Genomic DNA, 15441 nt, shown 5'->3' on the forward strand with positions numbered 1-15441 from the left:
CTGAATATTCAATATATAGAATACTGATTACTTTCATATTTTACTAAATGTCTGAACAGGTACTTGTTAATTATTGTACAGAGTGTATCTTATGTCATTGTACGCGGGATTTTTTAACGATTATGGATCAATGACATGGAATTTCGTTAAAACGAAAAAAGACGTGTTTCTTAATTTTTAACAGGCAATTTTTTTATAACAATTTCAAAATGTTTAAACACGCAGGTATACCAATAGCAAAATCAACTCTATTCTATCAAATGGCAACTACTATATTATTTAATGGATTCTGGTAAAGCTTTTTTTTCTGAAAATTTTGATAGTTAAATCATCAATTTTGGTTCGCTAGTTTATGAACTAAGGTCCTCTACAGTTTAGTAAGATCTGCATTAATACTTTTAATTGAAATAATTGCTATAGGTTTAATTTACAAGATCTAAATAATAACTTCTTAAAACTATTCTTAAATCATACTATTATATCTTCGTTTTTTTCCATAGTCTAAATTCATGTAATAATAATTCAAATAATTGGTATTCTACATTTATATTTCCTACCTACCTAAAACATAAAATATCGTTGGTTGGTAATGGCAGTACTCGATAGTCGATAGTAGTCCCTCATCGTATATTGTACTGGGAAATCTAAAAATAGCTTGATTCCTACAACAACACGATTATTGTATTAAGTAAAGGGGTACAGAGATGTAGTACAATTTTTTTTTTTTAGAAAACCGGTATTCAATCGGTTACCGGTAACCGACAGTTTTTGGAAGCGGTTATCACTTAACAGTAACCTGTAATTTTGAATATAATACCGGTAATTGGTTACCGCTAACAGAATTTAACCGATTAAATTAATAACGGTTTCAAGCCCTGGAATTTAAAAAAAAAACTAAAAATCTGATAATTTTAAAAAAGTTCCATGTTAATACCAATTTTTATTTTATTTTTTTCATTACAATTTAATCAATATTAGTTGAAATATATCTGAATGCAGAATGAAATATGTGAACATGTATTTATCTCTAAATAGTCAAATTATGTTAAAATAATTGTTAAAATCTATGGAAAGTAGTAACATAATAATAGGTACAATGTGTCATTGTACATGTACATATACTGATGTACAATATACCTACATAAATATTATATAGCATAAAATTAAAAAAAAAATACTTGTATTTGTATTTAAATACTTTGTGAGTATTCGTAAAATACATTTTTATATTACTTTTTCAAAAGTATTTTTTACAAGACTACTTATTTCTAACAAATATTTTAGATTCTGAGTGAAGCGATGAATGTTTTAATTTTACTATGATGTATTTTTTAAATTTTTTTTTGTGTCTGTAGTTGTAATAATGTTTTGATATTAAACTTCAGTATCTGGTAAGAAAATGAATCTAGTTGGTGCATTCGGGTAATTAAAATGCACAAACATTTTCAGAAGCGCTGGAAAAAGCAAAACAAAAATTAAGGAAAATTACGGGATTTTTACGCAAAGTCGGTTTTTGACAAAATCGATTTTGGTTTTTAGTTTAACTCTAAAAACAATTTTTGTAACTACAAGGAATTTTCACTGAATGTATGTTAGCATTTTCTATAAATGTAATTATTAACAACTTTTGAAATGTAATTCAATGTTCTTCATAAGTTGTTATTAATGGAAATTTAAAAAAAAAGTTGAGCGTAAATCCACGATACTTTTTTATGAACGTCTGAATTTCAAATTTAACAACATTAGATCTAAAACTAACTCGATTTTAATGGAGCGATTTTCTTATTTTGTTGTAAATCAAAAGCGAATATCTGTTGACACTTGCAATTTACACCATACCTATATGTTTATTTTATTATTGTCTATATTTGATAAAATGTTGAGCTGCTTACGGACATTTTCAATTTTAGATTCTGAGCGGAGCGATATGAATGTATTGATTTTACAATGATGTGTGTTTTTTTTTTTATTTTTATTTTTGTGTCTGTCATCACTTTTTAGGACTGTAAAAATGCTTAGATTTTCTTCAACAGTATATTTTCTGATAAAAAAGTGAATCTAGTTGGTACTTAGTACTTTGGGGGGTCAAAAGTAAAAATTTCTCACTAATTTTCAAAAACACCGTGTAAAACAAAAGAAAAATTAAGGAAAAACCGAAATTTTTACACAAAATCTGTTTTCGAGAAAATTGATTTTGGTTTTTAGTACAACTCTATTACAAATGACCGTAGGTATATGAAATTTTGACTGAATGTTTTTATTAGCATTTTCTATTCACCATAACATTTCCCAAAAAATTTGAGCTGTTTACGGACATTTTGAGTTTCCATTTTTTTCCTATAAATATCAATACAATTTTATTTGTTGGTTAAAAAATTTTGAAAATTTAATAGATGGCTCCTAGTATATTGTTACAATAGCAGTTGAAAAATATTAAAAATACATAGACACAATTTTTTTTTATAAGCATTTAAAGTTCTAATTTTGATAAAATTTATCCTCCACCCCTCAGAACTAGGATATATCCGCCATTGCCTATGTCTCAGTACACCGGGACATATCACCGGTGTCCGGTTTATAACTTCGATCCCAGTGGTCCCATTGAAAGTTCCTTTGAAAGTCCCAGTTGTATGTCTAAATTAAATAACTATAAGGTAATATTTATTTTATTACTATATATTTAATATGTACAGGGTCAGGATAAAAATGTATATGAAATATTTTTAATACAATTTGTAAGTCGTGAAATATTTATTTTGTCACGCCTGCACCGAAAGTTTGGTTTTCGACCACGGTTGAAGCATTCGAAAGCGTCCTTTTTCCGTCCAGCGGGCGGTAAAGTGGAAATCCCCAAAGTGCCGGGTGGAAAAGAGGAAATCCCCAAAAGTGCCGGGCGGAAAAGAAGAAATCCCCAAAAGTGCCGGGCGCGTATCCCCTGCACAACCAGAAACTAAAATGTATAAAAAATGTACTAAAATGTACCTACCACGGTTCTTACAAAACATAAACTTTTGGTTACATCCACGAATTAAGATATACCTAGATTAAGTATATCTTAATTCGTGGTTACATCTTAAATGTATAGTATAACCTCCTTACATGACGCATAAACATTTAAACAATAAACATATTTAATTTGCACTGTTCCTAGATAAGTGCGTCGAACGATGCGTTAATAAGTTTATTTCACGCAATTTGTATAATAATCTTATCAGTTACAATAATAAAATATACAAAGTGAAAATTGTAATTTTCAAATAAAATAAAATGTCTTTCATGAAATTGTTTTTGTAGAATAGTCTATAATTGTTGCATAGATCCCTGCATAACCTTTTCCATGAACGCAGGGGCGTGACAAAAAATAGTTTGTGTGGCTCGCGCGGGAAGGCCATTTCAGTCTTGGGCATAGGCGCAAATAGCGTTTCAGATTTGGGGGGTCTGAAGCCCTAGCTACTAAATGAAGCATTGAAGCATTTAAGCATTTATACGAGTAATTAACACCAAAAAAAATTTTTAATACAACATATAGGTATATTGTATACTGCTTACTTAATTACAATATTGACAGAAAATAACACTTACTAAACATTTTTTTTTTAAATATGCTATTTCATGTAGGTACTTTTAATAGTTGTCAAAATTATATTTATAATATATAATATACATTATACACCACATAACTTTTAGGAAAACAATAGGAATTATTACTGTAAGTATGGCTTTAGAGCAACAATTAACAACAAAATAATATAATTACAGAACACATTTTTATTTTAAAAATGTACCTTATACATTTTTAGAGCTGTATTCTTCGGTTAGATTTAGCAAACGTGTTTAATATTGTTTCAGTATCTACTTTAATATCTTTTTCGATATTCAATATTGCTAAGTTACTAAATCGGCGAAAATATGTGGTACATCATTGCCATGTGCGGTTTATTTGGACTCCCCGGATATTCTATTTTTAACAAAGGTGCGTTTAACGCATAAATGCACGTCCCCGCGGCTCGCAGCTCACCACAGTGAAAAGTGATACTGTCTATAGTCTATTAGTGATAACTGATAACCTATTAGTTATTAATTTTATTATTATAGTATAGCCCGTATAGGCGTATAAAATATTACGTATAAGTATAACGTATAACAGCCAAATGGTATATCAATATGAGCTGCAACAACAGACTCCGTAATAAGAAATAAGAATGCTTATTAGTTATTCCTTATTACTTATTATCCTTAGTTCTTGGTAGGTATTATGGTTTATGGCTACAAGTCTTCAATGTACAATAATAATTAAAATAATACCACGATAAATAAAATTTGTTCATTTACGAGGTACATAATCTTAAAAATACGAACACGAATTTTGCATCATAATCCATTATAAAGCCTAAAAAAAATGTAGGAAATGTTTGGGAGGGCTATTGAAGTGTTTGGGGTGGGGGGGCTTAGCACCTAAAGCCCCCCCCCTATTTGCGCCTATGGTCTTGGGCGAAATGCGGCATTCGCCTATACGGCTCGTGCCACACACGACGCCCGCGACTGAAATGGCTCACTTCCCGCCCTTGCTACACAATATACTATTTGTCACACCTGCACTGAAAATTTAGCTTGACAGCGGTTGAAGCGTTGGAAAGCGCGTAGTCCTTTTTCCGTCAAGCGGGCGGTAAAGTGGTAATCCCTAATAGTGCCGGGCGGTAAAATGGTAATCCCCAAAAGTGCTGGGCGCACATATCACGCGCGTATCCCCTGCACAACCAGACACTGAAATCTATACCACGGTCCTCACAAAACATACATTTTTGGTTACATCTTATATTCATATTATATTGCATTATGTGTGGCACGTGCGGGAAGGCAATTTCAGTCTTGGGCGAAATGCGACCCTCGTCTGCGGCACGTGCCGCCTGCGACTGAAATAGCTCACTTCCCGCCCTTGCCACACAATATACTATTATATTTTCTTTATATTACTCGCTAAAGTTTTTCGGACTCAGTTTACCGGTAAATAAAATTCACCCAGTTATTTGGGATTCAGTTTACCTAGCCCCGATTAGAACCTTATAGAAGTGCATCACATAGCAAATTTACACTTAACAGATCACGGTTAACTCCGTTAGTTCAAGAATTAGAGTGAATCGACCAATAATGAAACTTGATGGTAAAAAGTAAGAACACATTCGACATAATCTGTGTTTGTATGTGGGTTTTTTACAATAATTCAGTTTTTAATTTACCTTATAGGTATTATATACGTGTAACTTGCTAAAAAATGTAACCATCGTAAAAAACCCACATACAAACAGCTCAGAAACGTTTTTCATATAGAACGCTGAATGATTTTATATTATTGAATTCAAATTCAACACCATCTATTACAGTGACCCACTTGTAAGGCTGTAACCTACTGTACAACAGAGCTACCGCTTACCCGCTTTTTGAACTTATGGGCGTTATTTTTTTATAAATTTAAAATTTGGAGGGTGTTTTATAACAACTCCAATAGTAAGTCCGAGCGAAAAATCCTGATTGCATCTTCGTTCTTAAATTGACGAGTAACATAAGTTTCGATAAAAAAATTAAAAATTGCGAAATACCTAGGACTAAACTGCATTAATTATTCCCTGATTTAAAATGTAACATATCTATAAATTACATTGAAATATTCTTCAATGGTGTGGTACATGTCTTGAAACCTATACTGTACATTGTACAACATACCGGTTTCCTTCTTTTCTCGTTTTTTCTGATAAATACCTATATTACCTATAGTTTTTATACATTATATACATTATATACATTATATATTTTTATCAATAACATTTTTAACACAAAATGTCTTACTAATATAATACTTATATTTATTAACTCATAGTTGTATTATATTCTGACAGTTAGTATTATAAAACACGCCTAAATATTGTATTATATTTACGTTATTACGTAAAATGGGCTATTGCCAATAAAATTATTTCAGAGTGCACCACTGCACCCACGTTTCTTACTAATTTAACAGAAACGATAGTCGACCATATTATTATTATATTATATTACAGGTACTAAAGAAAATTATATTTAATATATTAAACTGTAAAATGATTTTTAAGAGATTGCAATTTTACCATTAATATATATTAAAATAAATATTGGTCAACTCAAATAAAATTAAGATCCAATGCTTAAAATTATGAGTACACATACAAAATCATACTTAACAATCTATTTTTAAAATATAAATATCCAGGAATCAGCAATAATATTTTTTTTTAAAAGTCTAATTTCTGTATGCATAGACATACAGACATAAATATAATATATATGTATACAAATAATATGATTAAACTATTAAAGCTTATCTTAAAACTAAATTTTTTTGAATTAGAGATAAAGAAACAAATTAAAAGTTATTCAGTTTAGATGGTATTTTAATAATTGATAAATCTGGGAACTAAAAAGCATTATATTATAACCTATACAATTATTTACTTAAAGTAATCAATTCAAATTTTTTTTTTTTTAAATTTTTATTGGATTATACACAATTTGTAATGGTATTTACAATAAGCATATTATGTGCGAAAAAAATATATATACAAGACGTGGAGACTTGATGAGAAAAGTCACTCAGCAGTAACACTCAAAATTTAATAATTTAAAAATCATGTTTACTTTTGAGTTTTAAACTATATAATCTACATCTAAATAATACTATATAGCACATTTCAAATGTATTATACCAGTATTTATTGTCTACATAAAAAAGTAAATCGGACATCATAATTAAGGCTAAACACACAAAAACACATTTAAAATATTAATTTTCTCTTAAAAATGCTCATTGCGTCTAGCAATTGAATCATTTATATTTTTTAAATATAAATTTGGGATATATTAAGTACTATTATAAAATACAAATTCAAAAATTATGTGTATTATTTTATAATTGTTTACATGAATTTATAATGCACATAATATATTATACTTGAAAATCCAGGAAATGTGATTCATACATTTTACAGAATTCAATTTGAAAAATATTAATTATTTAAATTGTAGAATTCAATATGAGTTATAGTTAATAACTAATAAATTAATTAAATTCACATCAAACTGCAGTTTAAAAACTATACTTAAAATATTTATTTTAGTTGATTTCTCATACAAATTTTTAAAGTTTAACATCTTGTTATAATTTAATATTAATATAAAAAAAAAAACACCAATAATTCATATAATAACAGAATTATGATTCAGATAATATCTCTTCGATTGTTCGATCATTTTCGTCATGCAATGGAAAGCTAGTTAGAGTAGGATCACTTTCAAGGAATTCTCTTAATTCAGATTCTAAATCAACCCCAGACACAGTACCTTCAACCCCTTCCACACGGTCTTGTATTCCATCTCCTATTAATGATACCTAATAAATAGTAGGTAAATTAGTTTATAAAAATTGAAATAGAAGTAAATACCGTTGACAAACTTATGATTGAATATATTACCTGTGTCTGTTGATGAGAGGATCCATGATTTACTAAATTGGGGGGATGACAGTTATTTTGATTTAACTCCAAATGGGATATTTGTGCGATCCCCATTGCTTTACGTACACCTGTGACGGACATCACAGCTGATGGTGGCACTCTTTTTAAATTTTCAGCAAGGGATTCAGTTATTTTATCCGCTAATATTGATAAACATAATATATTATTTTCAAATCAATAATATTATATCATATTAACATTACCTAATTGAATTTCTTGTGGAGATGGATGTGCTATTTGTGAAAGATGTTGAGGAAGAGGAGCACTCAGTCGTTGATTTTGCACGTTTTGTAAACGTCCCAACAATCCACCAACATGATCCAATCTATCTTGAAATACACTTTGTTCTTCTACAAAACAAAAAAATATTTATACATTGGAAATAAATAATAATAAATAACAATAGATACTAACGATAATAATCTATAAATTTTGTATCAATTCCAAGTTCTGATAATGATTTTAACTGATCAATTTGTATTGGAGCAGTTTTAGTTTGATGGTTTGCAGTTGTAGTATTTGTACCTCCAGTATTTATTAGTGAAGTTGCTAAGGGTTGACATGATGAAGGTTGATGTAACTGACTAATTGATTTCTTGGTATCATCTAAAACAACTTGCTGCTTTTTTCGATCATCTAATACACGCTTTGTTTTACGATGATCACCACCAGTCATTAAATCAAGCAAATTATCTGCCATGGTCATTGCATAATCTGAGTCTTTTGTAAAATTTAAAATGCTGTGAAAAATAGTAATATTATTTTTTATATTACCTAATGATACATGAATGGTTATTAAATTTATAGGATATAATTATATAAAGAAAAAATCTCTACACTGGGGTTCTTTTATGAGTTATGAGTTATTATTTATTTTCATAAATAACACTTTATATGATAATTATTAAGAAAAATACTAAATATACTATAATTTGAGTGATATATTTAAAAAAAAATTAGGTGTTTCAAATAAAATATGCATACCTAATACTGTTGTGAAAATATTTTAGTAAATAAGGAAGTAACAATTAAATATAAAAACAAAATTTACCTTTCTGCATACTGTGCAGAAGCTTCATCGCCATAAGTTCTCAAAACTAAATCTGATTCGTCTTTCGTTAAATTGGCAAATGTTGAATCATATGTTGGAGCATACGAACCAAATGCCCCATAATATAATGGTTTTACTATAAATAATTGTATAATGTATATTCTGTTCATAATAAACATTAAATATCAACTCCTTTAATATACACACCAGTTTTAACCATGTTACGCCTGTCTTCGCGAAAACCTGGAATTGACCCCACTCCATGACTCAGTTTTCCAATTAATGATCCCAAGAGAACAGGCCTTTCGCCTGTTTCAGGATTGATTCCATCATTTGGCACCAAAATTGACAATGATGTGGATCCATTATTTTGTTGTTTTAAGAATCCCATCTTCCAAATTTAAAAAACCATAAAATCTCAATAGATATTTAAATTTAAAATAACATAAGTAAAATATACATTGTGTTCCGAGTATACCAAAAGTGCTAATCTCTGTCTAAAATCTTACCTTAAATTATAATTTACATGTATAAAGAATAAAGTATTAAGTATAATTGACAACTACAAAACCAATACTTATATTTTAAAAATACTGAAACAAGTAGCTATCAGATTGTAGATATTATTTTAATATTTTTTTTAATCATTTTAAATCAGAGGTAGAAGTAGATATTAGGTCTACATAGATAAAACTTTAGTCAATTTTTAAAATGTCCCAGAATTTTGGAAACCTAAACAAAAAGTTAAATTTACCCACTTCCACTACCTACACTGATTGTTTTTATATATAAAAACAAAATATTTATGTTTTTTTTTATTACTTACACAATTTATTATACCTTTAATAGTACTATTATTTGTCAGTATTTATTTTGTAGCCTATCTGTATTTATATTTTAATTTGATTGATATATATTACAGATTAATATACAAAATTTAAAATAAGGAACTTGTTTTTTATTAGAATTTAAGTATATTAAAGTTAAACATTCAAAATAGGGTACACAATTATTAATTGATGAGAATTTTGCTTCAAATTTAATATCTACAGTTAAAAGATCAATATTTTGTTAAATAATCACATAAAAATAAAAATATTGCCTGTGTATGTAATTAAGCTATCTAACTTGTATTGCCTGCTGGTGTATGTATTTATCAAGGCATTTAATAAGTTTAAAAGATTTTACAAAGTGAATTTATCAATTAAATACATCAAACTTAATTTTACATGAAAGTATTAATTTATAATTTTATTTATATCATTCTTTATTAATAGTTTTTTTTTAATAATAATCTAATATTTAAATACCTTTGTATTTTTTGTAGCCAATTTTTCAGAAGCTGCTTTAGCAGCATTTTGTGCTTGTTTAAGAATTTCATCTGGTGTCAAATTATCAGGTATTGCCTCAAATTTTGATCTAAAATAATACAAAATCCTTAATAGTATTATCAGGTAAGTGCTAATAGTAATAAAAAATTACATAATTTTTCGTTGGTTTAATAGGTCATTATCATGCAAACGTTCAGAAGATCGCTCAATATTTTCGATAATTGTATCATTCGAAGTATCGCCATGATATTCTTGGGTAATATCAAAGCCAAGCTGTGATGGAGGTATATTAGCCATTCCAGGTAATGCAGATAACAGTGTTTTCAATTTTTCTGGACCAGTTAATTTTAAACCAGCATGAAGAAGTCGTTTAGCTGCTTTATAATAAATAGTTTCTGGTTGATTATATGTCATGGCATTTTCACACATTAATTTAAAATCCGCCTGTAAATTAAAGAATGGTATAAAAATTATATTAATATTTATATAATTATCTAAAAGTCAAAATTCTACCAAAAATTGACTTATTCTTTCTTTATAAGATCTTTTAATCATTTTTAATTCATTAATTATGTGACTAGCAAGTTTTAAATTTTTATGTCATAATATATAGAATAGAAGTTATTTATGGTTGTTTGGAGAAATCAATATTTGATAACATACACTTAAATTAATTTAATCTATTTTAATATTATACAACTGCAATATCTATACTCTGTTCCACGAGAGAACATGCTGATTTGTGCATGTAGAATGAAGTTCGTCAACTGACCACGCAGCTGTATCACCTCCATACGCCCAAATTTTGTCAACGACAAATATCGTCAGACATCGCTGAAATCATGCGCCACCTGTCAAGAATTTAGTGGGAGATGCTCTAGAGCCAACTAGTTTTAGTTTTTGAGCGGCATGTTCTCTCGTGGGACAGAGCATATTTTACTTATTTTATAATAAAGGAAAACATAAACATGGGCATAGCGTGATGAATTTATTTAGGTAGGGGCGGGCGCTTTAGCCTATTATGTTTTTGGTACACAACATAAATACTAAAAATGTATCGGATGGGGGGACTATATTCTCCTTAGACCCCCTCCCTATTTTATGCTTATGAACATAAATACTTAACAAACTAATGTGTTTATACTTAAATACTTACAACAAATGCATTCAAACTAGTATAAAGGTCACTTTGAATGCTTCGACGAATTGTTTCAAAGTCCATTGGCTTAGATATAAGACGGGAATAATTAGGTGCAATACGATCTGTAACTGGCCATGCAAATAATTGTTGAGGATCTCTACGTTCCAAAGCTCTAAGTAAATGTGTTAATAATTGTTGCAAAGTTTGCCGATTTTCATTTGGGTTGTTTGTTTCTTCTGATTTCCATTCACCTAAATCATAAATATAATAGTAAGTACATACATTAAATATTAATTTAATAAAACTCACCATTCTGAGGCTCGGTAGAATTTGTTGTGACTCTACTGTTATTTTCAAAATTTGTAGGGCGTTTTGACATTGGAGCTTCTGCTAAAGTCTCCTCGCCTAAACTTATTTCTTCATGAATTGTGATATCATCTCGCGTTCTTTTTTTCTTTTCTTTATGATGCTTGTGCTTCTTTTTTTTCTTTTTATGTGATTTAGATAAATAATCATTAGTTTCATGATTACCATTAGTATTACTAACTATTTCATCAGCAGGCAAACAACTTCCACTGCCAACTTTTAATATTAATTTCAAGCCACCAGACTTCTCTTTATCTGAAACAAAGGTACATCATTTAATAAAAAAAATCATACTAAAAATAAAATTACAAATCTAAATGAATAGATAGTTATTTGTACTTTAAGATAAATTAGATGTAAGAAAAGAAATGAATCATTAAATCCGAATACAAGATGTAAATTACCTTCGTATTTATCTTTTTTATGCTTCTTTCGTTTCTTGCTTTCAAATTCATTATTTTCATCGAAAGACGCCAGTTTGAATGCTATATGTATGCCTACTATCTATAACAATTATACCAAATCTGAATTGAATTTATGTATATTAATATTAATTTAAAGTTATTATAGGTAACTGTTTTAAACTTTTAATTATACAAAGATATTATAGACTAATATTGTTCGTAATAATAACGTTAATTTAATAATACAAAAACTTATTTAATATTAGTAAATGGTAAATACTAAATAGTAAATGGTAAACTATAATACTATATTTATAAAGACAATTCAGAATTTATACATTTGTAAACAAAACAAATACGATTAATCAATCGTAAAAAAGTAAGAAGTAAAGTTTTATCAACGTATATATATTTGAGGTTATAATGTTATATGGTACAGTATCTAGTATTTACTGTTTCCATTAAAAATACTCATGGAACAATAAGCAGGATAGGAAACAATACCAACCTTATTACCATAGAACATAGACCTATAAAAGAATAGACCGCGCATAATGCATATCATATCAATAGACCTATAAAAGTCTATAAATGTCTATAATATCTTAATATTTAAAAAGGTGGATAAGTGGATGTCGCTCTGCTGTACAGTAGGTTACAAGTGGGTCACTGTAATGGATGGTGTTAAATTTGAATTCAATGATATAATATCATTGTATAAGAAAAACGATTCTGAGCGAAAACGGTCAGTCAGCCTATGATATTACCAAGTATATTTGATGATATTATTGTGAATAAAGTAATTTATATATAACCTATTTACGTGGAGCCTTGTTTTAAATTTTAAATCCTTAGCCATAAAAGTTAAACATTTTATACATTTTTAACCACAAAATAATTAATAAATTATAAATTTGATAAATGTTGTCAAAATTTGAACTTTAAATGCTTATAAAAAAAAATTGTGCCTATGTATTTTTAATATTTTTCAACTGCTATTAGAACGATATATCAGGAGCCTTATATTAAATTTTCACGCTTTTTTACCCAACAAATAAAAATTTATTGTTATTTATAGAAAAAAAAACTAAAAAAATTGAAAACTGACAATGTCCGTAAACAGCTCAAAAAGAGTCAAAATATTTTCAACATTTTATGGTGTATAGAAAATGCTAATATGAACATTCAGTGAAATTTTCAAGTATCTACAGTCATTTGTTTTTTAATTACAATAAAATAAGAAAATTGTTACATGAGAAATCGAGTAAATATCAAATGTTGTAAAAATATAAATTTCAGACGCTCATAAAAATTTAATTTAAGTTTCTTCTAGACATTTTTTTTTTGATAAAGGTAGACAAACTTATGAGTAATCTTATATTACATTTTCAAATCTTAGATTTAAAAAGAAAAATTTTTATGAATTTCAACTCAAAATAATTTGCTATTTTTCGTGATTTTTCCGTATTTTGTCAAAATTTGAACTTTAAATGCTTATAATTAAAAACTGTGACTAAGGATTTTTAATTTTTTTCATCTGCCTTTGAAACAATAACCTAGGAGCCTTCTATTAAATTTTCAAGCTTTTTTACTCAACAGATAAAATTTTATTGATATTTATAGAAAAAAAAACTAAAAAAATTGAAAACTGACAATGGCCGTAAACAGCTCAAAAAGAGTCAAAATATTTTAAAAATTGTATTATGTATAGAAAATGCAAATATAAACAACCAGTGAAAATTTCATGCATCTACGGTCATTTGTTTTAGAGTTACACCAATAACCAAAATCGATTTTGTTAAAAATCGATTTTGCGTAAAAATTCCCGTTTTTCCTTAATTTTTCTTTTGTTTTTCACATCGCTTTTGAAAACTACTGGGAAATTAAAATTTTGACCTCTCCAATGCACCAACGATATTCACTTTCCCATCGAACAAGATACTGAAGTCGAAAATCGAAGCATTATTTCAACTACTTATCGTGTACACAGACACAAAAATAAAAAAAAAATAAAAAAAAATAAAAAAAAAAATAAAAAAAAAAATAAAAAAAAAAATAAAAAAAAAAACACACATCATTGTAAAATCAATACATTCATCGTTTCACTCAGAATCTAAAATAATTTTTTTAGTTCGTTGCCAACAAATTCAACAAGAATGCGCTAGCAACAACACCTGTACCGCGAACTACTACTACTATCACGTCCTTAGAAGATATCTTCGTGACTACTATAGTAGTTTGTGACCAGTAGTCAGTACCATTAGAAACATTTGATAACCATCTTACTACGTTACTGCCCTACTATACTACCCCTCGGCAATGTCGATTACAGTCCTCATAACACAGAACCATAGAAAAATAAGTATAGAATAATATTACAATTCACACAATAGATATTAGGGAAAAAGTCCAGAATAATAAATGTCCATTGAAAAAATAGTTCAATGACGAAAAAGATATATCTGAATTATAATAGTCGTACAATTATATGTGTCGTTATTGTATTTGCATAAAGGTATAATGTTTTTGTTCGATTAATAAAATATATGTACAGTGGTAGTGTGGTACACACAAATATTTTTGATTTTATTATACTTTCACGACAAACAAAATTTCTATGATCTCCACGAGCATATTATCATAATATAAGCATTATAATAAAAAATAAACGCACATTTTACCATGCCCCTAAAAAGTTTCAGGTCGAGCCTGGGCTTGACCGGCTCTCCTCGTGCGCACGCCTATGGGGCGCTGTCGCTAGAGGTTATACCTATGACAAAAAAAAAATTATTTTTTTATTTTATTGGATTTGTTGAGAAATTGTATTAGTGATAACTGATCAGTGATAATCTGTATCTTTCTTAATATAATATCTTTTACATTTCCATACATATTTCTATGTATAATATATATACAATGTATTTTATTATATTGTCATAAAAAAGGATAAAATCTAAAATTTTAATTTGTTTTTTTTTGATTATAAAGGCTAACTTTTTTATTAGAAATAAATGGAGTGGAAATGATAAAATAAAAGTGTTCTCTAAATTAGTGGAAGCATAAATGCAATAAAGGGGAAAATATTCATTTTGGGTTATCACTTTTACAGAGCTTGAAACCGATTGAAAAATTTCGGTTTCGGTTTCAATTTTGTATACCAGTTTTTATTTTTTTCGATTTTGGTTTAAATTTTCAATACCGGTATTTGGAAATTTCGGTTTGGTCTCGATTTTGTATACCGGTTTCCAATTTTGTTCGGTTTTGGTTTTTGGATTCAATACCAGTATTTCCAATTTTTTCCCGATTTTGTTTTTGATTTTGTTTTCAGTTTCAGTTTTTAAACGGTTTATATACTGATATCTAAAATACGTTTCAAGGTCTGGACTATTTACGTTCCATTCTTAGTTTATTAATTTTTTTGAATCGCCGGATCGAGCAAATTCCAAAATGTCAAGATACAAATTTTTTTTTGTTTGTGTTTTGAAGTTAATAACAGTTACCAATTTTTTTCAGTTTCGGTCTTATAACGGTTTATACCCGTTTCAAGCTCTGTAACTTTTAACTGTCGACTGTCGACTTTTAACGGAGAGAAAAAGTAAATTGT

At 28.2% G+C, this 15441-nt stretch overlaps 1 protein-coding gene across 1 annotated transcript; it reads right to left on the reverse strand.

Annotated features, from left to right (window-relative positions):
• Positions 1 to 6909: 6909 nt before the first annotated feature.
• On the reverse strand, positions 6910 to 12204 carry LOC132943363 (bromodomain-containing protein 7). Its single transcript, XM_061012329.1, has 11 exons — positions 11838 to 12204; positions 11377 to 11688; positions 11083 to 11318; positions 10078 to 10370; positions 9906 to 10014; positions 8803 to 8986; positions 8596 to 8731; positions 7959 to 8284; positions 7748 to 7894; positions 7503 to 7684; positions 6910 to 7420 (listed from the first exon to the last, which is right to left on the reverse strand). Exons 2-11 carry the CDS (start codon positions 11444 to 11446, stop codon positions 7244 to 7246), a joined length of 1860 nt encoding a protein of 619 aa, XP_060868312.1. The 5' UTR covers positions 11447 to 11688; positions 11838 to 12204; the 3' UTR covers positions 6910 to 7243.
• Positions 12205 to 15441: the final 3237 nt, after the last annotated feature.

Source organism: Metopolophium dirhodum, chromosome 4, assembly GCF_019925205.1.
Source record: "Metopolophium dirhodum isolate CAU chromosome 4, ASM1992520v1, whole genome shotgun sequence".
In the NCBI taxonomy this organism is placed as follows: Eukaryota; Metazoa; Arthropoda; class Insecta; order Hemiptera; family Aphididae; genus Metopolophium; species Metopolophium dirhodum.